The 25,720-nt window shown below is 43.5% G+C and overlaps 1 protein-coding gene across 6 annotated transcripts in view; it reads right to left on the reverse strand.

Moving 5' to 3' along the window:
* RGL1 (ral guanine nucleotide dissociation stimulator like 1) overlaps nucleotides 1–25,720 on the reverse strand; it is a 133,264-nt gene that overhangs the window by 44,177 nt on the left and 63,367 nt on the right. For 5 of the 6 annotated variants that reach the window (XM_053391087.1, XM_053391082.1, XM_053391088.1 and 2 more), the window contains 2 exons: nucleotides 8,156–8,364; nucleotides 718–795 (listed from right to left, as the gene is read on the reverse strand). In XM_053391087.1, coding sequence (XP_053247062.1) covers nucleotides 718–795; nucleotides 8,156–8,364 — 287 coding nt within the window. The remainder of the gene's footprint in view (nucleotides 1–717; nucleotides 796–8,155; nucleotides 8,365–25,720) is intronic. The other variant, XM_053391086.1, reaches the window with a different exon arrangement.

Genomic DNA, 25,720 nt, shown 5'->3' on the forward strand with positions numbered 1-25,720 from the left:
GTGTACTGTGTGTTATGCTTCCTTTGATCATGTGATGAAGCTGATCAAGGAGTGTGGATGTGGGGCGTTGCTCGCAAAGTGCAACATGGAGTTGGCCTTTCGCCTGCTTCCTGTTCATCCTAATGACTTTCACCTGCTAAGCTTCAAATTCCAGGATCAATGGTACTTGGATAAGGCAATGCCTATGGGGTGCTCTATCACATGCGCAGCCTTTGAAACCTTCAGTACATTTGTAGAATGGGCCACTAAGCTTAAGTCCTGTTCTGGGCATATCACACATTATTTAAATGATTATTGGCCCAACAGGTTCAGATTCCTGTCAGGATGTCTTGTATTTATTCCAACAGATGGCTGCTGACTTTGGCATTCCGTTAGCAGCGGAAAAAACAGAAGGCCCTGCCACTTCCCTGTCTCAGCTGGGCATTGAGTTGGACACCAGGCAACAAACATCCCGCCTGCCCCAAGCCAAGCTGGATGCCCTTAGACAGCTTCTCATGTCCTTACTCTCCTTAAAAAACAGCTACTCTGCACAAAATCCCTGTTAGGCCACCTAAAGTTTGCATGCAGAGCCCTTGCCCCTGGCTGGTGGAGGCTCTGCAGCTGAGCACGCAATAAGCCGATTGATGTAAAGTTTACCAAGGACTAGCTGACCACATCCTTTTCTCAGTATTCCATCCTGGCTGTGATTTTTGCTGTTCAGAGAAATGCGACACTTACTTCCTGAGTAGTGTTTTGGTCTCGGCAGAGTTCTGGCTCCCATCTTCTTCACAGTTTGAGATCTCCAGGTTTCCATATCTAAATGCAACAGGAAGATATAAACTGTAGGCAGCGGTTAAAAATTAAAGGGTGGGTGGAGGGGAGAGCCATGTTTAAGGAATCCGATATTAAGAGCTGATTTAAAACTCCCCTGGTCCCTAACTAGCAAATAACAGGAAGTTTAACACCACTGAAGGCTGCTGCCACAGGACCAGCTAAGGAGCTGAAAGGCAGCAAATAAGTGAAATGCAGCCTTTCCTCGTTCTCTTGTCCCCCACCAGCTGCTTCTTGGCCATCAGTATCTCATGAGGGTTACTAAGCCAGGTAGATAGTTCAGCAGTTCCAAATGTGAACTCTTTTTTACATAAATATTTTGTTAAAAAGACCTGATTACACAAACTCTCCATCAGGAATATGAAAACATCCATGCTTTCTAGGGCTCCTTTTATAGGACTGTATTATTCATTTATATATTATTTCTGACTGTTCCAAGGGCTCCAGGGAAGTATCAATGCATAAAATAAGTGCTTAAAAGTCTTCTACAAACAGCAGGCAAACTTCTAAAAGCTAATGTAGCAAATCAATTATATACATAAGGAATGAAGAGCTTGGTACTAACTTTCCTAACCAATGCAGAATTTGAATTAACATTAGTATTTTTGCATGTTCATACTTTCAATACAGTTTATATGCAATATATCTGAGATGGGGAACCTGTGGCTCTCCAAATGGTGTCAGACTCCAACTCCCATAAACCCCAGCCAGCATGACCAATGGTCAACTCTGAACATTTTTTATCCCTTTTCTGCAGCATCACTTTCTTCTGTTGTAAAGTGCATTGGGTATGAATCAGTACTAAATTTTTATGGTGTTATCTGTGGAATTGCAGAACAAGCACATGACCACTGCGTTGGACACACTTAGTGTCTGTTTAGTGTGATCTGGCGCCTCCCGCTGTGAGAAGACTGTGTGCTATGAACTTAAGGTATTGAGGCACTCTCTGCTGGCAGCAGGACCTGAGCTTTCCATGTCACACTGAGGAGATTAAAAGGAGGGAAACAGCATGCCTTGCTTGGGCCCACTGAGCTACTGGGTCCCCCCTCCCCACATCTTCCCACATTTGTATATGAATCAAAGAATGCAGCATGCAATTAGAGAATAACTTGTTCTCAAAACTACTACATGGTAAAGAATCTTCCATACTGACAAACCAGAACAGAACATTTTCTTTATTAAGGGTTGCTTCAGACTGTGGGGATTAGCTGCCAAGGGTTCTTTGTCTAGTGCACAGTCAGTGGCATACCAAGGCTGCTACGTAATCTCATGAAGAACCCCTAAATTTGCAGAGGGATATGTAAGAGAAAACATGGGCTAGAATGAAATGAAATAGAATTATTTTAGGTTGAGAGCAAATGAAACACTATTGAGAAGTAAGGCAACTATAGAAGCACACCATGGGCGCGGCCAGGACTTTTGTTGGGGGGGGCAGGACTTCTGTTAGTGGGGGGCAGAACCATTGTGATTGGTCAGTTAAGTATTCCTTCTGTTTTACTTGATGGGGGGGGCAGCTGCCCCTCCCTGCCTCCCTTTGGCTACACCCATGAAGCACACTGCAATAAAGACACATTTTCTCCAAGTTCAAATTAGGGTGATATCAGTTTCCAGTTTGCATCAGATTCTGTCTGCGCACAACTTTGACTGGCTGGCACCTGTGACATAATGAATCTACTTCTTCCTCCTTTCATCAGGCAATTTGGCCACTTTGTTTTAAAGAGTGAGTTTTAGAACTGCGGGACACGGGTGGTGCTGTGGGTTAAACCACAGAGCCTAGGACTTGCCGATCAGAAGGTCGGCGGTTCGAATCCCTGCAACGGGGTGAGCTCCCGTTGTTCAGTCCCTGCTCCTGCCAACAACAACAACAACAACAATAATAATACTAATAGTCGAAGCTGGGCTCAGGGCGGCTAACAACAATAAAACAGGACAACACAACACTCTAAAATCATTCATTATAAAATTAATTCAAATCAAACCAATGGCAACCATTGGGCCAGAGCTCCGCAAAGATTGCCAACCTAGCAGTTCAAAAGTACATCAAGTGCAAGTAGATAAATAGGTACCGCTTCGGCGGGAAGGTAAACGGCATTTCCGTGCGCTGCTCTGGTTCGTCAGAGGCGGCTTAGTCCTGCTGGCCACGTGACCCAGAAGCTGTATGCCGGCTCCCTCGGCCAATAAAGCGAGATGAGCGCCGCAACCCCAGAGTCGGCCACGACTGGACCTAATGGTCAGGGGTCCCTTTACCTTTACTTTAGAACTGCATGAACATATAAGTGGCACTTTCAGGAAACATATTTTAAAAACTTGATAGCCCACCAGGAGGACAGGTAAGGCGGATGACCAAATCATCATTTGAAGCTGGATCAACTGCATTGCAAGGATAGCAACTCCTGCTTTTATGCCCCATTTGTGTATAATAGAAAGAGAAATGCTAACAAGTTGCTCCCTAAAGCCTGTTCTACCAATTAAAGTCTCATGACTGAGGCAATTTTGATTTTCAGATTAGGAACTGTATCAAGAGGAACAAAGCAGGACTGTAGTACAAAATTCTATAGTTAAAGAACTTCCAGGTGTGCAGATGGGCCTTTATAACTCAATGTGGGATAGCAAAAAATTAAGTATGTCTGATATGGTTAAAATTACTTAGAATGCAATCTTATACAAGACTAACCAGAAGTAAACCTCCTTGGGGACTTGCTTCCTCATACTGTAAGTGAGTAGAGGATTGGAGTTTTAGAAATTCAACTTTAACAAGAGTTTAAGCAGGTAAATGGATTCTGGGGCAAGCTTCAGATCCAGCCTTCCTTCCCACTTTCCCTCTCCATCCACCAAGAGCCAATAGAAAAACAGAAACACTGCTTGCACATTTCCCTGTTATGAAAAGCACAGGTAGCTGTGCTGACTCATTAAAAAAACAAATTCCACAATAGGGAAATTCCATTAGTAATACTAACAAAAATATTGCACAACAGGGAGCAAGCTTTTCAGTTCTCCGTTACTCTTTTATCTGGCAGAAATTTCACCATTTCAGCATTCAGTGTCCTCCAAACACTAGATAATGGTACCCAGTTTTTGTTCCAGCTGACTTTTCCCTGGCACACCACTTAAAAATTAATATCCAGCTTTGCTAATGCAAAGACTGCCACACACCCCTTTACTTGTGCCCCCTGGCTCCCCAAAGACCTTAAGGCTGGAGGCAGAACTGAATGGCTACTAGACTTCAATTTTAAAAATGCGTCCTGTCCTGAAAACATCTGACAATCTGTCTTGCATCTTGAGAAATGAAACAAATTATGCCTACAAAAAAGTCCTGCATTTTAGCTCAAGAGCTTCAGGCTTGGGGAGTGACTACAGCACTCCCAGCCTCCCTCTCCTTCCCCCTCTAAAACATCTTGCTTGATGAAGAATTCTGGAGAACTTGAAAGATTGTTCACTGTTAGGATAGGATGGTCTTTCCTATCCTTACCGTCAACCTGATTTCTCCTCAATTTTAAACTTCTGAAAGTCCCTTGCTTCTCCTCCTCCTCTTCCTATTAACCCCATGCTTTCCCTCTCCTTACTGCTCTACACTGATTTGATTTCCCAATAGAGTTTAATAAACTTCTTTTAACTTAGAAATGTCTGCAAGTTCTGGCTCCTTATCTTTTTGCTCTCTTTATACTTCCCTCTCTAAAGGTACTTGACTTCTTGTCAAACCCAAAATCTCATCTTGTTTCTGACCCTCCTCCCTTGTTTTAACCTTATCTCTGGAATGCCTTGCTTCCTGAGATTAGAACTTGTCCCAATCAGTTTTTGGTTTTTAGCCTGAATTTGAAGAAACATGTTATCATTAGCTTTTACCCATTAGTTAATTTCTCTTCATTTCATTTCCTATGGTGTCTCTCACCATTTTTTTCCCTCTTTTTTGCCTGTCTGCCCATAAAGCCTGTGGGAAGGGCCTCTTTTCCGACTGCATTTATATGGCAGAATGCTTTGGAAGTCATATGATTCTTACTGTTGGCCATTTATCACAGTTTGATTAACATTACTTAGGGCCCTAAGGAGCCCCATTAAATGGAATGATCCACCCTCTTCTCCTGCCTTGCGCTCTTCTGTTCCATGGGTTCTCCTGGCCCCACCAGCCAATTTCAGGGGCGTGGGGAGAGGGTGCCGAGGGGGGAGAGGGGTGTTGCAACAGTGGAAGTCCTTGTGCAGGCTTCTGTTGTGGGGCTCACTAACTGAACCTGCTCACAGTCTCTTCTCTGCCAAGAGTCTCACAGAGAAACTTCATAAAACAGATATTTTGTTTTAGTATCCCTGAACCACTTAATACGTGACTGTTTGAATATTATTGGTTTCCACTTTTGTGCAGTGCATCATTTTTAGAAGAAAAAAGCTGCATATAAATATAAAAAGTGGGACTTTTTTTCCTTTAAAACCCATTGTGGTAGCATTTAACCCCAGAGCTATTAAGGGCATTTTATGGAGCTGGTTCAAATTATGACTGAAGAGAATATAAATTAAGGGATTTTCTACTTCATATGGTTCAGGGATATTTGTTAAGTGCTATAAAATAACTTACTGTGCAAACCTATGCACATTTATGCAGAAGAAAGTCCCACTGAGTTAAATAAAACTTATTCCCAAGTAAGTGCGTTTAAGATTCCAGAGAGATTTAATTTTAAATTCACAGAAGGAATTATTATTTAAAGGGACACAGATTTTATCATTACACCTAGAAACCGAAGTGGGGTCATTATTGTTTATTAGTGGGATCATAGAATCAAAGAATTGTGGAGCTGGGAGGGACCATGAGGGTCATCTAGTCCAACCCCCTGCAAAGCAGGAAGATTTCATCCAATGTGGGGCTCAAACCCACAACCCTGGGATTAAGAGTCTCCTGCTCTACCGGATGTCTAAGGGAAGGCTGTGAAGATTAAGAAATATTCTAATATTAACAACAACCAACAAATTTACCCAGCCTCTTGCTATAAAAGATTAAATATATTTTAAACAGAGCCATTACTGACTTTGTAGAATGATTCAATTCTATTTAAAATGTTGATTTAATAATTATGATTTGGTATGTGTTGAGACATTATTTTGCTTTTTCACTATTTCATTTTTTTAAAAAAGTTTTTTTCCTGGGTTTGTAGCATACTGTTATGCTGCTTTAAAAATGGAGGAAACAAAACAAAACAGCAGGTCCCAGAAAGACCCTCCCCATAAACCCACCGCCAAGGGCAAGCTAGTGACCCTCCTCAGCTGGGGTCATGAATTAATCTTTAGTTCTGCTAACAGAAGCCATGTATCTGCAACCCCACTCGAAACATACAACCTCCTTGCACTTTGTTAATTATAAAGAAAACCCCAACATGTAACAACTTTGAATTTGGACCCAAAGCTATCAAGCCCACAATTGTTGGATGGTTGCTTAGGTCCAGTCACCATAAAAGTACTTCTCTTTTCATCTTTCCACCGACAGTCAAACCCCTGTTTGAAGGGAGTGCACATACTATATATAGCCTTGTGTTTTATGAAAGTGCTCGATTGGCAGTCTGCAAACTGATGTTCTTTGTTAAACTACAAAGTAGGAACAACAATGAACAGCTGCACTACAAGCCTCCCTCAGCCACCCCCAATTCTGTGCCTCAGCCAGCCAACCATGACTAAAGCAGACCTCCCCACAGGAAGCTCAGCCTTGCTCAGGAGAACAGCATACAAAACACCCCCTTGCCTTGCAATGCAAGATGTCCCTCAAAAGGAAATTGAAAGCCATGGCTTGCAATGAAAATTCATCCTGAACAGTGGCCCCTTGTACAGAATCTGTAAGGGGTTGGTTCCTGGTGTTTTGTTTTTAAAATCTTGTTCACTTTCAACTCTGGATTTACAGCACAAACCACAGGAAATCACATGGATTTTGTGAAGCTGGCAAAGCAGGCTGTACGAAGAGGCAAGTTTAGTTGTCCTCTTTGACTGTGTGACCGAAGTGTGCCTGCCTGCAAAGGAGAACGTGGACAGAAGCATACAGCTTGCACTGTCAGAGCAGCTCCCTGCAAATCAAAGAACAGGAGATAGAAACAATAACTGCAGTTCAAAATTATATTGCTTTCACACCACTTTAAGTGTTGTAACTGCACCCAAGGAATCCTGAGGATTTCCATTTGGTGAGTTGCTGGGCATTCTGTGTTAGAGATCGCACACACACAAACACACATCTTGGTTTCCTGGAAAGGGAAAACTGTGTGACTATTCCTAGTAACTTTATTTCTCTGCTTAAGCATGCTTCACTTTTCTTTCTGTAAAAGACAAATGACAGATGTACACTATTTACTTCCCATCTTGTCATCAGTGCCACCATTACCATCAGACCAGCAGGCAATAAGTCCAAGGCCCCCAAATAATTGTCAGCGGCTAGCAAACAGCACTGTGCTGGAAAACACTGCTCCTACTACCTGAAGCAGCTGCTTTGTCATTTTACTTTAACTGTAAAACTTCCCACAGTGCAAAGAGAAGTGGCAGAAATCTCAGCCGCTCCAATGCCACCTCTGGGGCAGCAGAACAAATGAGGGCACCAGATAAGGCTCTGCAGCTGTAGGAATAGCGTCTGAGTGGCTGAGTTCACTGCACTCTCTTTGCACAAGGGCAAGTTTAAAACTAAGTCAAGTGGTGGGCTTGGATTCAGCAAACTCCCTTGTTAGCCATCCTGTTGACTAAGTCTCCAGGTGAGGGGGAGGGAATGAGAGGGCTAGCCACAAAGCAAGGACTTGCACGAGAGAGGAAGGCAGGTAGAGCATGTGTGCATGAACGCATAAAGGCTGGGGTGAAGGCGACGCTGGCAGGGTTAAGTGGGAGCAGGGCCAAAGTTGGGAGGGGGCCTTTTGGATGAGCTGCTTCCAGGAGGCCCCTCAAGCCTGGCAGCACCTCGGACGGTATGAGTGATTCCTCCAAAGCAGCGACCTGCACTCCAGAAGTGATAGGGAGGCGGGAAAATGTAGCTATTTGAGGACTAAGTCAGGGATAAAGACACCACACTAACACTCCGCCCCAGAAGCAAATTCATTTTTCCATTTTCCCTTACTAGCATGAGGGCTAAAAGCCTGTACTTTCTCTTCAGAATAAAAAATGAAGCGACATGAAGGCACAAAGTAGTCCCAGTGCTAATTGTTGAACTGAAACGGTAAGTGGTAGTAGACCCTTACTTCAAAATACATCTTAAAAATCACTCAAGTTAACAATAATTCAAAAATCAAACTTCACCTCATTACATGCATCTACAAATCTGTTATGGTTAGTCCCTTGTGACAGTTTGTATGGCATGATTTAAAACTATTTTTGACTGAAAATAGCCTTTCAATCTTACCGGTCAAGGAGAAGTTCCAGAACTTCTTTTGTAGATGCAAAGCCCCTGTATGTGGACAGAAATATACTGATGTAGGTGAAGTCATTGTCCCCAAAGGCTGTTAGAAGGTTCTCCACAAGCTTCTCCAGAGTGCCAGCTTTTATTGTCCTGATCTTGCATGTCTCATATTGGCTGACTGTATGCCCTGGGGGCAGTTGGTCCCCTTCAACCTAGGCAAAAGGCAAGAAACAAGGGGAAATTAATCAAAGACCCCTACCAAGAGGAGAACGATCATAGTGAAACCAAATACGGTATACTTTTTAATAGGGGGTGCCCAGGAATGGTCTGAAGGTACATGGCGTAGTTTTATGGATTAGGTCTGGTACTTCAAGGTGCTGGATGGGAGATCATCTGGGAACCATACGAAAGCTACTCTGAGCCCATAAGAGCAAATAAATGGGAAAACAGTAGGGTTGGGGGACGCTATTAAACTCCAGAAGATCTGTTAACCCAGCTCCAAGTTTTATGGAGACCTTAGACAAAATGCCCTCAGGTCTCCCTCCTCTCACCCCTGGCTGTTTTCTTGCTCTCCCTCTCAGCCCAGCCTGTGCCACTGTCTGATGTTCTGCTTTACCTGTTGCTCTCGCTTGCTTGGAGAGGGCAGGTGAACAGCCAGCAATATCCAAAAGGGGAAGCAGTAGCACAATGGGTGCTCTGGGAGTTGGCGGTAGGCATCTTGCTGGAGTGCAGGTCTCCTCTAGTGCCTGACACGGCTGACCCTTCAAGTCAGCCCAGATTTAACCATTCAGTATAATGTTGCATTCTATGACCTGTATACTGTGAGCATTTTGATAAAATGGGGGGGGGGGTAGGCTATTGTCAGAGAGGAGACACAGCTAGCAGAGGCTGAGTGCCCTGAGAGCCAAGGAGACAAGATAAGCTTGGAGTGTAAAACGGAAGAAGGACAGCCGAGCTGCAGTAGAAACCTAATCTCTGTGTACAATGGTACTTCGGGTTAAGAACATAATTCATTCTGGAGGTCCGTTCTTAACCTGAAACTGTTCTTAACCTGAGATACCACTTTAGCTAATGGGGTCTCCCACTGCCACTGCGCAATTTCTGTTCTCATGCTGAAGCAGAGTTCTTAACCTGAGGTACTATTTCTGGGTTAGCGGAGTCTGTAACCTGAAGCAAAGAGCAGGAAGGGGGAGTCCAAGGGGAAACACAAACTGTCAGTTCCAGTTCAGGCTCAGCAGCAGCGGCACCAGAAACAGCCTGTCCAAAAATGCATAGACTCACGAGAATATGCAAGAGGCGGGGAAAAGAAAGTGGGGGTTTCGTTGCTGGGGGAGGAAGAGGCGGAGCTCAGACTTGGCAACAGCAAACTTGGGAGAAGACGCCGAGGACTGAGCTCTGCAGTGATTTACGTGTTTAAGCAATAAATCTGAGATAATTACTGCCAGAGTTGTCTCACTTCTGTGGGCGAGACCCACGCCATTACAGCTATATGCTATCAAAACACAGGATAGCTACTGAAGATAGCAACCCCATGCCTGATGTCTCTTGTCCTCTGAAATATGTAGTCGTGAAATGTGTGCTATGACATCATCATTCCATATGTTTCCCGTGTTGCAATGAAGTGGCACAGGAGTGGGAAACATGTGGCCCTCCAGATGTGGCTGGAATACAAGTCCCATCATCTCTGACGATTGGCCATGCTGGCTGAGGCTGATGGGAGTTGAAGCCCATCAACCATTGGAAGGCCACCAGTTCCTACCCCTGATGCTGAACACTCACGACACTGTAACGTCACATCACATAGTTCATATTATGGAGAAACTAGACATGGGTTGCTTTTCTTGGCAATGGTCTTGCGTTTTTAGTAACCTTGTAGTTTATGGGTTTAGTTCCGCCTAAAGACTACACATTATTTTATCTTCACAACAGGAGGATTGGAAGAAAGCTCCCCCCACATATCCTCCAAAAATGAAACTAAACTTAGGAAGGAAAGAAGCAAGAATTGGCTGCACTGATTAAAATGAAGCCAAAATCAACACAAACAACAAAAGCTTGATATAACATGTGTCTAAAACAGAGAAGTCTTGAAAACTCCCAACTGTAAAGCTAAGCAAGTATGAACCTGGAGAGTTTTTGGATGGGAGACCACCCAAAAAACTGAGATACCAATGTACAAGCCAAGTATTTTTATTAAGACATTTTGGAATTTTGAAGTATGATGTTCAAGTCAAGATGTTCCATTTGTATAATAACTATTAATTAAACTCCTTGGTTCACACATCTCACAAGGAACAGATGCCATATCTTGCAATTCATGTCCTATTTTTATTGCTAAGCTATTTGCCGTCATGAAAACTCATTCTTTTAACTTCTTGAAGTTTTTCAAACTGTGTTAGTCTGTTTAGATCCTCATCCAAAAGTTGCTGAAGTCAAGGAACATCATGTGTTTTAGTAGCTTTTGGAACCGGCCTGTGCAAAGCTGACTAAAACAGAGAAAATGAACCAGGTGACAAAGGCCCACAAACAATTGTAAATGTGCAGGGGAATGATGTTATTGTTCTGCAAGAATCTAGAACTACGAATAGGTAAGAATCTGCTCTTGGGTACCAGCCATGGAAGCTTTTAAACAGTTGCTTTCTCCATTTTATTGGCTAACACAGGGATCTAAAGGCAGGTGGATTGGTAAAAAAAAGGAAAAGGCAATTAGTACTTTTTTAGTAAGGCTGTAGAAGCCAGTCTGCCAAACAAAAGCACCTGCCAATAGGCACGCAAAATCTTGCAGGAGAAGAGAGGTAACAGAGTTTTCTGAAAATCTCAAGGTCAAGCTTCTCTGCACATTTTTTTAAAAAATCCCTTCTGTCTCCCTTTATCTTAGTGAGAAGGGTTTTTATTTTTATTTTTGCAAGTTAAGTTAAAACTATGATTCTTGCATATCATATGCATGCACATTTCAGGTTTCCTAAAGTCAGCAGCATATAAACAGATACATACAACAATGTATATGACTGTATAAAATACCGTATTTTTCACTCCATAAGACGCACCTGACCATAAGCTGCACCTAGTTTTTAGAGTAGGAAAACAAGAAAAAAAAAATTCTGAATGAAACAGTGGATGTATGATTTTTGTGGTTCATGCTGTGGCCACAGACATGTGATTTGACGGTGAGTTTGGGGTAGCCCAATGCAAAAATCCTGAGAATCCACGTGGACCTGTGCTTTGTAACCATGTTTTTCCGCCACTGCGGCCTCACGAAACAGTGGATGCGTGATTTTTTTGGTGCAGGCTGTAGCCATGGACATGCTATGTGATCTCATGGTGAATTTGGGGTGACCCAATGCAAAAATCCTGAGGATCCATGGGCTTTTACCTCCCCCCTCCCAGGCAGCCTCCTGCCCTCTGAGCAGCTGCTTCCTTTCAACACTCCTTTCCCTCTTGTTTGCCCTAGTGTCTTTTCCTTAGCTGGAGCAGTTTTTTGCTCCTCCTTTTCTTCTAATTTCTCTCCTCATTGCTTGTTTTAGTATTCCTGTCTCCTCTCCTTGCAATTCCGCTGTCTTTACCTCCCCGCCTCCCGCAGCAGCCTTATCTCCCTCCCGATCGCTTGCTGATCAGCGGCTTTGTTTCCAAACCTACTTCCCTCTCCCCCCCCCCCAAAAAAAAGCATGATCTGCTTTTCGCACCTGGGCAATTCGGCTCCAGGGACCACGCATTCGCTCCATAAGACGCACAGACATTTCCCCTTACTTTTTAGGAAGAAAAAAGTGTGTCTTATGGAGTGAAAAACATGGTACATTATTAACACTAATAAAATTTTACGGCAAAAATATACTACCACATGGGGCTTGACTCTGTTGCAAGCCTTCTACATATTTTTGTGCATAATTTTACATATAATTATCTGGGACTTTTTAAAAAGGCAATGCATAAAAAGCTTGAACAAAAGGGGGCACTTGATACAAGAGGCAGTGTGATGCAAGCAAATCAGAACTGGCTCCTGATTAGATAGGCAGCCTCCTTGCTGAACCTGATGCATAGGAAAAGGTTTTCTTACTCCAGCAGGCATTTTAAGGTAGTATTTGGTTTCATGACTTTTTAGGCCAGGTACCTAAAAAGGCCAAGGGCCTAAAAAGACTGCATAGAAACAGTAATGATTAAGTGTATGCAAGTGCCTTAATAAGCAAAGTCCCACTGGTTCAGAAGTGCCAAATTCAGCATATACGTCTGATAGAAGTCGATGCCTCCTCCACTCCAGAAGAGGGCTGGGGCATGTATGATCTGGCCTAGTCGTGAAGAAAAGTCACTGCAGCATCAGAGGTCAGTGGTATCACAGCTGCAGGCTCCTATCCTCCTCCTCCGTGTGTATGTGCATGCATGTGTGTATGTGTTACAGAGAATCCAAGTATGCAAGAGAGGCAAGTATGCAAGGGAGAATGTGTTTGTACAACTGTAGCAGAGGGAAAGACTCCAAGTGGGTCTACAGGCCAATGCATAGAGAAGCGGACCTGACAAAGTTATCATGTGGGCAGACATTTATATCAGCAGCTAAGCATGTGGCAGGGACTCCGTGCAACTCAGTTTCCCAGCAGTGTGGTTTCCACTGAGATAATGAACAAAACAGCCCTCTGTGTGGGAGTGGGGAGCTGAAAACAGAAAAGGGGAAGAGTGGGGGGGGGTAGGATGGATAGCTACTCAGAAGGTATGGGGGGTGATATATGCAACTTTTTGCAGGTCTCCACTTCCTAACGTATCAAGTTACAACAGAGTTGATTATTCGAAATGTACTATTTAGAAAAGGAGTCATATATCCATCTTTCTTATCGGTAAAAAGTTTACACAAAGGGAAACATTATCAGGCAACATCTTTTAGCAATGAGGTCTACAAGACACTAGGAGTCTCGTCTCCCAAGAGGAGCTTCATCACTTGCATTTAGACTACAAAAAACATCAATGAATATGCTATAGAAAGGATAAACCACCTGAGGATGGCTCAATGACCTCATTGTTGTTTATTCTTCTCCCATTCTTGTTACAAGTTCAAAATGGAACGGGAGGTGGCTGGGCATTTCTCATAGCTGTGGAATACAGATACTGCACAGAACTTTCTCCATCAATGGAGAGCTGTCGCCTCACCAGCTGGTACAGAGGGTCCTGCTGGGGTCCTTTCTCTTTTCCATTTCACTCATTTGTACCCAGCCTCCGCAGTTGTTAACTGTAATATTGACCCTGCCCACCGTTCTTTCCCTGGCCATCTTCTTTCCGACTGAGATTTTGCTGCCCTTTGCAAAAGACATTTTTATTTCTGTGGCTCTCTCTGCGTAAAAAATGAAACCCAGGAAAAAGCACTCCACTTTTACTATGGAAGGCATCCAGAGACAATCATCTCTCAGCTTAACAGGGGGGGAAATCAAAGACATTTTAAATGTTATGACCCATCACCACACCAAAAAGCCCTTCCTCATGGCAGAGCATAGGTGGAAGCCATCAGTGTGACAGATGGCCATGAGGTGTCAGTGGGACACTGAAAAGCCCCTTTCTTTAAGTGCCTCTTAGAGTAAGGTTACCAGACGTCCCCGTGTCCCAGGGACAGTCCCCGGATTTACAAATCAGTCCCCATACAAAATCCATTGAAGTTGAAAAGTGTCCCCAGATTCATTGGAAAAAAATCTGGTAACCTTATCTTAGTCTCTGGGTTTATGCTGTGCTACACTGTGCTCAGAGAGATCCATTGAATGTAGGCACCTTAGCAGGTCTCTTTGGGTGAAAATGGACCACCCATTGTCAAGGAAGGAGGAAAGGTTTTCTCCCTATTGCTTTATTATCCAAGGGAGAATAAAGGTAGGGATGGGTGAATCTCTCAATTTTTGCTTCTCTCTGTTTCCTGTTTTTTTCCACTTTTACGATCAACAAATTTTAAAAAGTCCTCAGTACTGTATTTCAGTGCTGTTGTTGTTGTTTAGTCGTGTCCGACTCTTCGTGACCCCATGGACCAGAGCACGCCAGGCACTTCTGTCTTCCACTGTCTCCCGCAGTTTGGTCAGACTCATGTTTGTAGCTTCGAGAACACTGTCCAACCATCTCGTCCTCTGTCGTCCCCTTCTCCTTGTGCCCTCAATCTTTCCCAACATCAGGGTCTTTTCCATGGAGTCTTCTCTTCTCATGAGGTGGCCAAAGTATTGGAGCCTCAGCTTCACGATCTGTCCTTCCAGTGAGCACTCAGGGCTGATTTCCTTAAGAATGGATGCGTTTGATCTTCTTGCAGTCCATGGGACTCTCAAGAGTCTCCTCCAACACCATAATTCAAAAGCATCAATTCTTCGGCGATCAGCCTTCTTGATGGTCCAGCTCTCACTTCCATACATCACTACCGGGAAAACCATTGCTTTAACTATACGGACCTTTGTTGGCAAGGTGATGTCTCTGCTTTTTAAGATGCTGTCTAGGTTTGCCATCGCCTTTCTCCCAAGAAGCAGGCGTCTTTTAATTTCGTGAGTGCTGTCACCATCTGCAGTGATCATGGAGCCCAAGAAAGTAAAATCTCTCACTGGCTCCATTTTTTCCACTTCTATTTGCCAGGAGGTGATGGGACCAGTGGCCATGATCTTCGTTTTTTTGATGTTGAGCTTCAGACCATATTTTGCGCTCTCCTCTTTCACCCTCATTAAAAGATTCTTTAATTCCTCCTCACTTTCCGCCATCAAGGTTGTGTCATCTGCATATCTGAGGTTGTTGATATTTCTTCCGGCAATCTTAATTCCGGCTTGGGAATCATCCAGTCCAGCCTTTCGCATGATGAATTCTGCATATAAGTTAAATAAGCAGGGAGACAATATACAGCCTTGCCATGCTCCTTTCCCAATTTTGAACCAATCAGTTGTTCCATATCCAGTTCTAACTGTAGCTTCTTGTCCCACATAGAGATTTCTCAGGAGACAGATGAGGTGATCAGGCACTCCCATTTCTTTAAGAACTTGCCATAGTTTGCTGTGGTAGACACAGTCAAAGTCTTTTGCATAGTCAATGAAGCAAAAGTAGATGTCTTTCTGGAACTATCTACCTTTCTCCATAATCCAGCGCATGTTTGCAATTTGGTCTCTGGTTCCTCTGCCTCTTCTAAATCCAGCTTGCACTTCTGGGAGTTCTCGGTCCACATACTGCTTGAGCCTTCCTTGTAGAATTTTAAGCATAACCTTGCTAGTGTGTGAAATGAGTGTGATTGTGCAGTAGTTGGAGCATTCTTTGGCACTGCCCTTCTTTGGGATTGGGATGCAGACTGATCTTCTCCAATCCTCTGGCCACTGCTGAGTTTTCCAAACTTGCTGGCATATTGAGTGTAGCACCTTAATTTCAATGCTAATTTTGCCTAAAACACACATTTTGTATGCCGTTTTCTCTAATGTAGACACTTTTTTGCTCAATTTTCACCCACATATTTTCAGCAATGTGTGTGCGTGTGTGTTTGGCGCTGTGGGTTAAACCACAGAGCCTAGCACTTGCCAATCAGAAGGTCGGCGGTTCGGATCCCCGCAACGGGGTGAGCTCCCCTTGCTCGGTCCCTGCTCCTGCCAACCTAGCAGTTCGAAAGCACATCAAATTGCAAGTAGATAAATAGGTACCGCCCCGGCGGGAAGGTAAACGGCGTTTCCGTGCGCTGCCCTGGTTCGCCAGAAGTGGCTTAGTCATGCTGACCACATAACCCGGAAGCTGTACGCCGGCTCCCTCGGCCATTAAAGCGAGAAGAGCGTCGCAACCCCAGAGTCGGCAACGACTGGACCTAATGGTCAGGAGTCCCTTTACCTTACTGTAGTATATTCATTTCTGGATGCATTGCTTGGCTGGAGAACTGCACCGCAAGATTCAGAGAAGTCTGAATTTCAAGGGATTGTTGTGATTCAGTTTGTGTAGGGTTTTAGAAACTGCAAAATATATAGGTTCACTTCTAAATCGGAATCAGAATTCTCCCCATCCATAAGTGTAGTATTTAATTTTCCCTTTCCCTAGCACGAGTGAATGACTGTCATGCCACAGCTGTCAACTTTTCCCTTTTTTAAAGGGAAATTCCCTTATTCCGAACAGGATTCCTCGCAAGAAAAGGGAAAAGTTGACAGCTATGTGTCATGCTCTCATACAAAGGAAAGAGCCACTCTCATCTGAACCCATCCCCCCTCTCTCTGCATATATCCCTTCGTTTGCTTAGCCCCCCTACAGGTTCTGGATTTTCATATGACAAATCCTGGAATGCTATATATGGAAGTTTTTAAGGAAGGACTTCCTCCTTAGATGCATGATTCCACAGAGCACAACCTTGAGGAAGACACCGTTTAATTGAGGACTAAAAAAAAAGCTTCCTGGTTTTACAGCAATAAAACTAGAAGCCCAATTTGTCAGGCCTCCTTATATGTTTTCATAAAACAGGAAATATAGTGTCTGCACAGTTATGGCTTGTCAATAATTAGCAGGGTGCAACTGCATGCTGCTGAATCAGCCCTGCTTCACTCTCTCCATGCTAGAGCAGGGAGCAACAAATCACAAGCCTTGGTTTACCATGACGTACGATTCATTGCTTGTGTCTTGAGCAATTAAAATGGATTAAAGTATTCTGTCACCCTAGCACAACAAATCCACATTAAAAAAGAACACCCCCCGCCCAGTTAGGAAAGTGTGTTGGGGAAATGGATTGAAAAGTGTGGAATGAATGACTAGCAGGAAGACACGTAAAGCTCAGTCGGTAGAGCATGAGACTACAGTGGTGCCCCGCAAGACGAACGCCTCGCAAGACGGAAAACCCGCTAGACGAAAGGGTTTTCCGTTTTGGAGGCGCTTCGCAAAACGAATTTCCCTATGGGCTTCCTTCGCAAGACGAAAGCCCATAGGGAAATCTCCGGGACAGCGGGGAAGCGCAGCACGTCTTCCCCACTGTCCTCGGACCTCCTCCGAAGGCTGGCGGTGGGGCGGAGAGACCTCCTCCCGCCGCCAGCCTTCGGAAGGCTGCTCCGAAGGCTGGCGGTGGGGCGGAGAGACCTCCTCCCGCCGCCAGCATTCGGAAGGCTGCTCCGAAGGCTGGCGGTGGGGCGGAGAGACCTATCGTAATTGGAATACTACATAAGTGAAGGGGAGCCTTTGTTCTCTTTTTACATTAAATTTACATTATATTTGCTGTGCTATGATTCGGCAAGCCTTCAATGAATGGACTACAACTACCGTATTTTTCGCCCTATAGGACGCACCGTCCCATAAGGCGCACCAATTTGGGGGGGGGGAATAAAGGGGAAAAAATTATTTTCCCCCCCAGGCGCGGGGCTGGGGCGGGGGAGGCCCGAGCTTCCCCCGACCCCAGCCCCCAAACAGGCAGCTCTCTGCAAGCCGTGGGAGCCCAGCGCTGGCTCCCGCTGCTTGCTGAGAGGTCCGCGAAGCCTGGGCGTGCTGATCTCAGCGCGCGCAGGCTTCGGCATGCTGGCAACTCTCCGCAAGCAGCGGGAGCTCTCCCGCTGCTTGCTGAGAGGTCCGCGAAGCCTGGGCGCACTGATCTCAGCGCGCGCAGGCTTCGGCATGCTGGCAACTCTCCGCAAGCAGCGGGAGCGCTCCCGCTGCTTGCGGAGAGGTCCGCGAAGCCTGCAGAGCGAGAGGGGTCGGTGCCCACCGACCCCTCTCGCTCTCCAGGCTTCAGCGAAAGCCTGCATTCGCCCCATAGGACGCACACACATTTCCCCTTCATTTTTGGAGGGGAAAAAGTGCGTCCTATAGGGCAAAAAATACGGTATATATGAAATGCAAGAGGGATTCAACAAGAACCTATAATTTTCTTTACAGAGTACTTGAAATAATAGACTGTGTGAAATACTATGATGATTTGTGACATTGCCTACTAAAGGTAAAGGTAAAGGACCCCTGACAGTTAAGTCCAGTCGCGAACGACTCTGGGGTTCTGGCACTCATCTCGCTTTACTGGCCGAGGGAGCTGACGTTTGTCCGCAGACAGTTTTTATGGGCCATGTGGCCAGCATGACTAAGCGGCTTTTGGCAAAACCAGAGCAGCGCATGGAAACGCTATTTACCTTCCCGCCAGAGCGGTACCTATTTATCTACTTACAGTTTGATGTGCTTTCAAACTGCTAGGTTGGCAGGAGCTGGGACAGAGCAACAGGAGCTCATCCCGGGGCAGGGATTCGAACCACTGACCTTTTGATTGGCAGGCCTAAGGCTCAGTGGTTTACACCATAGCGCCACTCGCATCCCTTTGCCTACTAAAGAGAACTCTAATTTTGATTTATTATGGTTTTGGCAAGACACCAGCTCGTTAGAAGGTTGGAAAGGAGTAAAGGAGATAAGTGCTGGAAATAAGCCAGGAGTTGCAGCCCGACGCTGGAGTGCTTTCAGTTTTGGGGTGGCAAAATGAAGTTGTGGCGTACTTAGAAATGAGTTTTTGAAGGAGGGGCAATGTTGAAGAAAACTGATTACAACATCAAGGAAAAGAAGAAGGTAAACAAATATTTCACACAGAAACTACAGGATATAAATTCCCTCTGCAAGTTAATGGATATGGATTTATTAAATACGAACGAAAGTCATCACACCATTGGCTGCTAAAACAAAGGATTACGATCGGAATTGTGGAATTTGGACTAATTAAATTGGAGAAGGACCAAGAATTAACATCAACTCCAGATAACCAGAACACGGGAAGTCATCCAAAAACATTGAATTGGGAACTGATTAATTGGCTTTATTGATTGTATTGTGATTTGGCATGATTTGGCATTGTATTAATGTGGCCTCCATTGGATTGTTATTAATGAAAAATTAATAAAAATTAATGTTAAAAAAGAAAAAAGAAAAGAAAATTAAGATTATGCCACACCAGGCTGTTCAATGCCGGGTCAGACAAGAATGTTGCACTGCTCTTTCAGAAAATATTCAGGCTTGGACTCTGATAGATCTCTAGGAGAAGATAGTTCCAAAACTGTGGGGCAGCCAACAAGAATGCCTCTCTACATGTGTGCATATAAAAAATAATAAGCATTTATCAGCAACCAACACCAGCATGTTAGAAATCATTTAAAGCAACTTCTGAGGTATACCGTAATTTTGTTTGTATTCTCCCAGCAATTCTGCCTTCCAGTCTTTAAAGGGACTTGGCAGGCAACCATTCAATAACACTGACTTATGGAATAAAACACTGCGGGCTGAGTTAGCACGCTAACAGGAAATAGCTAAATCTGGATTCAATCAGAGACAGTCTCTTTTCTAACATGATCAAGATCCCTGAAAAGAAAGAAAAGGTTTTGGGTTTTGCCTTCTGGCCAGCTGTCCGCCTAAAACAAACAAACCATACTGACTTATTTTCAAAGAGTTTTTCTATAGCTGATGGGAAATTTTCCATATGATATCTATAAAGGTCAGGGGAGGTCATGTGCACTTAAGGACTGCCTCTCCCCATACAAACTAACCCAGACCCTGAACTTGCCATCCAAGGACCTTCGGAAGTTCTCCATCTGTGGAATAATAATAATAATAATATTTTTTTTATTTATACCCCGCCCTCCCCGGCCAGAACCGTAATAGGAAGGAAGAAAACAACAACAACAACAGTTAATTAAAATACAGGTTAAAATACAATTTAAAATGCAGCCTCATTTTAGTAATAGCAGCCCATAAATCAAAACCATAAGGGAAGGGAAACATAAGGGTCAGACTGAGTCCAAACCAAAGGCCAGGCAGAACAGCTCCATCTTGCAGGCCCTGCGGAAAGATGTCAAGTCCCGCAGGGCCCTGGTCTCTTGTGACAGAGCGTTCCACCAAGTCGGGGCCAGTACTGAAAAGGCCCTGGCCCTTGTTGAGACCAATCTAACCACCTTGCAACTTGGGACCTCAAAAGTGTTGTCATTTGTGGACCTCAAGGTCCTCCGTGGGGCATACCAGGAGAGGCGGTCCTGTAGGTACGAGGGTCCTAGGCCGCATGCTCTTCCTGGATTCAGAGCTCAGCTGGGGGGGGGGTAGGAAAACAACTTCAGGAAGATTTGTGGGGAAGAATTAGCAAGTTGTTCCCTTACCACCCACTGATTCTCCCCTGCAAATGCCCCCAGCCTCTGCATTCACATTATCTTGGCAAACATGGGTTTAGGAGCCCATATTTGCAGAGAATGTGCCATTTGGCCTTTACTTCTTCCTATCAAACTAACCTGATATTATGCTCTTTATTCAAATGTACTTGAGCACATAACTTCCAAGTAGATCATAACACTCTCTTTAAAAGACACCTGAAAGTATCGAGAGACAAATAAATAAATTAAATCTCATAAACAGAGGCAGACAATTGTAACTGAGAAGCTAGAAGGTCCTATTCACCCAGAAGTACTGTACTATTTTAAAAACTGAAATTTTGACTTCTTGAAGGAGTTTCACACAGGTGTGCAGAGAGATTCAACCTTTCATTTTTTGCACCTGGTATTAACATTCTTAATGTGCCTACCCAAAATCACTGCATGTAGACAAATTACCTTATGATGCCATTACCCAACCTACTTTACCCTCAAAGTAGATGAGTAAATGAGAGACTTCAGGGAAAATGTCAGGCAAAAAGTGAAGGAATGCTTGATGGCATATCAAGGTGCCATCATAATTACAACCTTTTCCATTGTGAGCTTAATGAATATAAAAAGGGATTGAAAAGAAAATTTAAGTTAGCTGCTTGCTTATCAAGTTTTTAAAAAACTGGCCAATACGATTACAAGTTATAGACAAGAACATGCTTCTAGGAATTGCAAAATCTGAAAACCTTATCTTTCCAACCCATAGTTTTACCTGCTTTCCAGAGGTAAAGAATCACTCTAGGATTTTATTCTCCTGGAAGCTCTCATAGTTTGGGTGGGAATCCCTTGAGAGCCTTCTGTATGCATTTCCTGTGTTAGGGACCATATGCCCACGCTTGACGAAAGTGGCCACTGGCATCTAATCTACTTTGACCCTTGTTCCGATTTTCCAGTCATAACAAATCCAGGGGAGGCTTCCAAGGTCTGGCTCTTCCCAAGACAAGAACAAAAGTAGTTTTATGGGTTTATTTATATCCTAAGAAACTTGGGTTCTCCACTGGAAGGAGCTTCTTTGCTTTTGATTTGCCTTTGTGTTACAATATACTTAAACTACACCTACAAGGCTTTATTAATGCTTTTCTATTTGTGACCAAAGGAATTTAATGGCTACTGTAATTTACATCTGCAGAGTTGAAAGAAGCCCAATATATGCTGGGACAAATAATGTACAGGGAGGGCATTTCCTTACCCTTCATTTTATGTTATAGCCGCTTAAGCTTTCTTTAGAGCCAACATAGGAGAGTCCAAGAGTCACCACCATTCAATTTTCTTTTGTAAACCAAAGGGATATAAAAGTGTGTAAAGAAGTTACCCAGTTGTTGTTTTTTTTAAAAAAAACCCCAACAACAATAGAAATGGGGCATCTAAACCTTCTACTTGGCTCTGAAAAACATAGTGGTGCTTCTGTACTGAAAATGCAGTGCCCCAAACATTTGCAGAAAAATACAGAAGCCTTTTGATGTGGTTGTAAGTGTCTGGCCTGCTGCACCTCAGACCTTTATCTCACTAGTTTTATCCTGCTTCTCAATGCTATGAAGCTTCAAATGGGAGGAAAGCAAAATCTCCAACCACGCTGAAGTATGAGATCAGAGAGCAACGATGAATGCTAAACTTTAAATGTATGATGTTAGAAATGGCCTAACTAAAATCAGGCTTCTTGGGCCAAGCACCTTTGGAATATAATAGTAACACCAATTTGAGTTGTTAAAAGTTCAGTCCCCTCTGCTGAGGAAAAGTTGCAATATTTTCCCTCTATCCCTCAAAGATTCAGCTGTTAAGCTCATCAGTTACCATAAAGTCCTCCGAAATAGAGAAAGCAATGCCTGAAAGAAAGAAACAAAGCTGGACAACTTAAGGTGGACTTTAAAACTCCCATATTAATTCCATTGCAAAACAAGAGCACAAAACTCATATTATATAAATCTCTGTAGCTTTGGTCAGCCAGATTGCAAAAATGGTTTGAGATTATAAAGCTTATTTTAACAGTACAAAGCATTGTAAGGCACAGGCTGAAAAATTAAAAGGCAAGTAGGGGAGATATTTACTCAGTAAACAGCTACTCTATCCAAAATAAACAACCTAAGAGACAGATAAGAGATTCCCTCTGAATTTAGAAGATGAGGAAGTGGGGGTGGCCAGAACAGATTTTGCACCAAGCGTTACATGTTCATTCAACAAAAATATTTCTCATTTCTATTGACATAAAACTGACCAGTTAAATACATTTACTTAACTGAGAAAAATGCAGAGTAAACACATTCCTACTACCACACAGGGTTTCCCAAAGTGGTTGATATTGACTCCTGAGGGAAAGTCAGTAAGAATGTGAATAGGGATGAATTTAAAAACCTGGAGGTCAAAAAGGGGTATGCGGAAAATTTATAGTGCAAACAGTGAGCCTTGGAAATAAAGGGGATGTGCACGAGCAATGGCCATTGAGGAACCTCCACAATACAACTATATTCTTTATTTTTTAAATTTTTATTATTCCTAGTAATGATGACTAGTGATTAATAATTGTATGTTGATATTTCCTTGCTTTGTGGGGTTGATGACAGTTTTATATGCTCATCAAGGGGTGAATTTACTCAGAAATTTGGGGGATCCTTTATATACATTATAATGGGAGATTTTTTTTCAACTTAAGAAACTACATCACAAAAGAATGTTAGCCAGCACTGGAATACATTGAATGTTTTATGAATGTCCTTATTGAGAACGGAAGTGTATTTTGTTAAGTGACCTGGTGCAAGGGATTGCACACATACCCAATCCTTCTCCTCCCACCGACCACATCCTCTTTGCCACGGTGGCCCTGCTCTCCTCATGATCACTTGCTCACAGTGAGGGCAAGGAAATGTGGGGTGTAGGGACATTGCAAAGCAAGATAAAATCTACTAGACATTACAGAGTTGGAGACATGAACCTGGTATTTGACAGCCATTTTTGACAGCAGCCACCCATTCACAGTAGCATGAAGTCTGGCCTTATGTGCCACATTGATCCGAAAGGAAATTAACCCACATAATCAGTACTAATAATGGGACATTAATATGCCTGGATATGCAGGAGAGGGTGAGTGCAGGCTTAACAGAAAGACAACGGTTAAAATTTAAAAAGTTTGGAGGCATGCCACACTCTCTCTCCTACCAGATTCTCCTCTTATTTACTAGTGATGTCAACCACATCCTCAGGAAGGTTTACATTACAAAATTCCCTCTTGCAGTTAACTCAACCAGACCAACCCAAGACATTGTGGTGCTTGACATGGAAAATGCAAATACAAAGACACACACACAAGAGTAGAAGTGATAAGCAAGTTAATAACTGATCAGTTGTTGAGCAACAATTCCTCCAAGGGCCTCAGTCTTCTTCATGATAAGGGAAGGCCACTCAGGTAAGCAGAACTCAGGTAAACAAACATAAATGTCTATGTAGCCCTTCCTCTGAGAGAGGGATGGGCGTAAGGAACATTTAGTTCCCAGAGGTACTTCTGTGTGGTCTGCAGGCTCCTCTTAGAAGTTGGAGAATCGAATTCCAGCTTTCATTTATAATCCAACATAAATACAATATATGTGCATTTTCCCAGAGCTTGATACTGGGAGTGGCTGTGACCTTGTCATGATTATTATAAAGATTAAAACTCAAAAGGCAAATGAAAGCAAGTGGGGAAACAGGATTTAAATTATGGCTTGTTTACATTACAGAAAGATACTAATTTGCATCAAAGCTTTGAAAGAGGTTTGGGGTAAATTCTGCAGAGTGGGAACTGCAGAAGTGATCTGCAGCTAGCATATCTATGGTACTAAATAAATCAGACATGTCCAATGCATCGATCACGATCGACTGGTCGATCACTGGATTTCTGTTGATCACAGGCCGCGAAAGAAAAGCCTTCTCCCACCCCGCACCCCCACGAGCCCAGCTCCTCTCCGAGGCAGCCCAGCAGCCCAAGAGAGCACAGCACCCACCTTGCCAGTCAGAAAGGCAACGGCTCCAAAGTCGGGTGCGAAAGACGCATGCGCACAAGAAAGGCAGAAGGAGAAGCAAGCGGGTGGGAGGCGGGAGCAGGGGGAGAGGCCGGGCGAGAAAGAGAGAAGCCCTGTGCACTGGCTCCTTGGAGAAAGGGCTGGTTTAGGTTTACTCAAAAGAAAGGGGGGGGTTGGATCCAGGGGAAAGGGCTTCTACAGGTTCTGTCCAGTTCTTAAGGTGGTGCTTGAAGGCTGTCAACTCTGAAGTTGAGTTTACCCAATTTCTATTTCGAACTATGGGGGAAACCACTGTAATTGACATGTGCCCCTGACTCATTTGAAAAACAGCAAGAGTCCTGGGGTACTTTAAAGACTTCAAACATTTATTATGGCATGAACTTTTGTGAACCACAGTCCATGCATCATGTTCTGATTATGGAGGACCCTGCCCTCATTGTTATTTTGTACCCCACAGGCACAATATAAATAGTTGATTTATTTTTTGGAAATAAAATTTGGGAATATGTATTGGTAATCCTCTAAGAATGTATAAAAGCTTTGGAACAACATTCATTTTGAGGACATTAACCTTTACCCAAAGGGAGAGGTTTAGAGGTCCCCACCTTTCAATATCAAAAGAAATCTCATTTATAATTTGATTCAAATTTAATTTTACAATTTGGTCGATATCTGATGAAATCATTATACCCAAGTATTTAATAAAGTATTTGCACATCCGAAATTGATGGTTTCTATACAATTGATGGTTTCTATACAATATTCTATGAATTGGACAAAATCAGAGATTTTACCAATTGGGCCCAATTGGTAAAATCCCTGATTTTGTCCAATTCATAGAATATCCCAATATTCTGCCAAAGGTTTTTATTTTCTCCATAATTTTTGGAATTGTATCTTCTGGTTTTGTAATAAATAAAAGGATATCATCCGCAAATAATACAATTTTGTAATTATCTTTCTTGTGTTTTACACCCCAAATATAATATGTTTAAGTTGAAGAATCTCAATGGGAGAGTGTGGTAGATCACTGCCAGTTTTTGTTACTGGATAGTATCACAGCCTACTTGAAGCTGGACGTACTTGAAATAAAGGAAGGCACAGTTGGCATCCCACTGACATTGCGGGTGGTGGAGGGTATGAATCTTATTGCCCCTCCCCTGCAAGAGTGAGACTGTCTTCAAAAAGTAAAATATTACTTCCTCCATGGTTTTCCAGCTGGTATCAGCAGGGTGGACATCAAGGTGCAACCAAAACACAGGACAAAAGATGACACCATTTTGCATGAAATTTGCACCCTGTTAACTTGTATACCTCCCCGCGACGGGGTGAGCTCCCGTTGCTCGGTCCCAGCTCCTGCCAACCTAGCAGTTCAAAAGCACGTCAAAGTGCAAGTAGATGAATAGGTACCGCTCCGGCGGGAAGGTAAAAGGCGTTTCCGTGCGCTGCTCTGGTTCGCCAGAAGCAGCTTAGTCATGCTGGCCACATGACCC

This window comes from Podarcis raffonei, chromosome 6 (assembly GCF_027172205.1).
Source record: "Podarcis raffonei isolate rPodRaf1 chromosome 6, rPodRaf1.pri, whole genome shotgun sequence".
Lineage (NCBI taxonomy): Eukaryota > Metazoa > Chordata > Lepidosauria > Squamata > Lacertidae > Podarcis > Podarcis raffonei.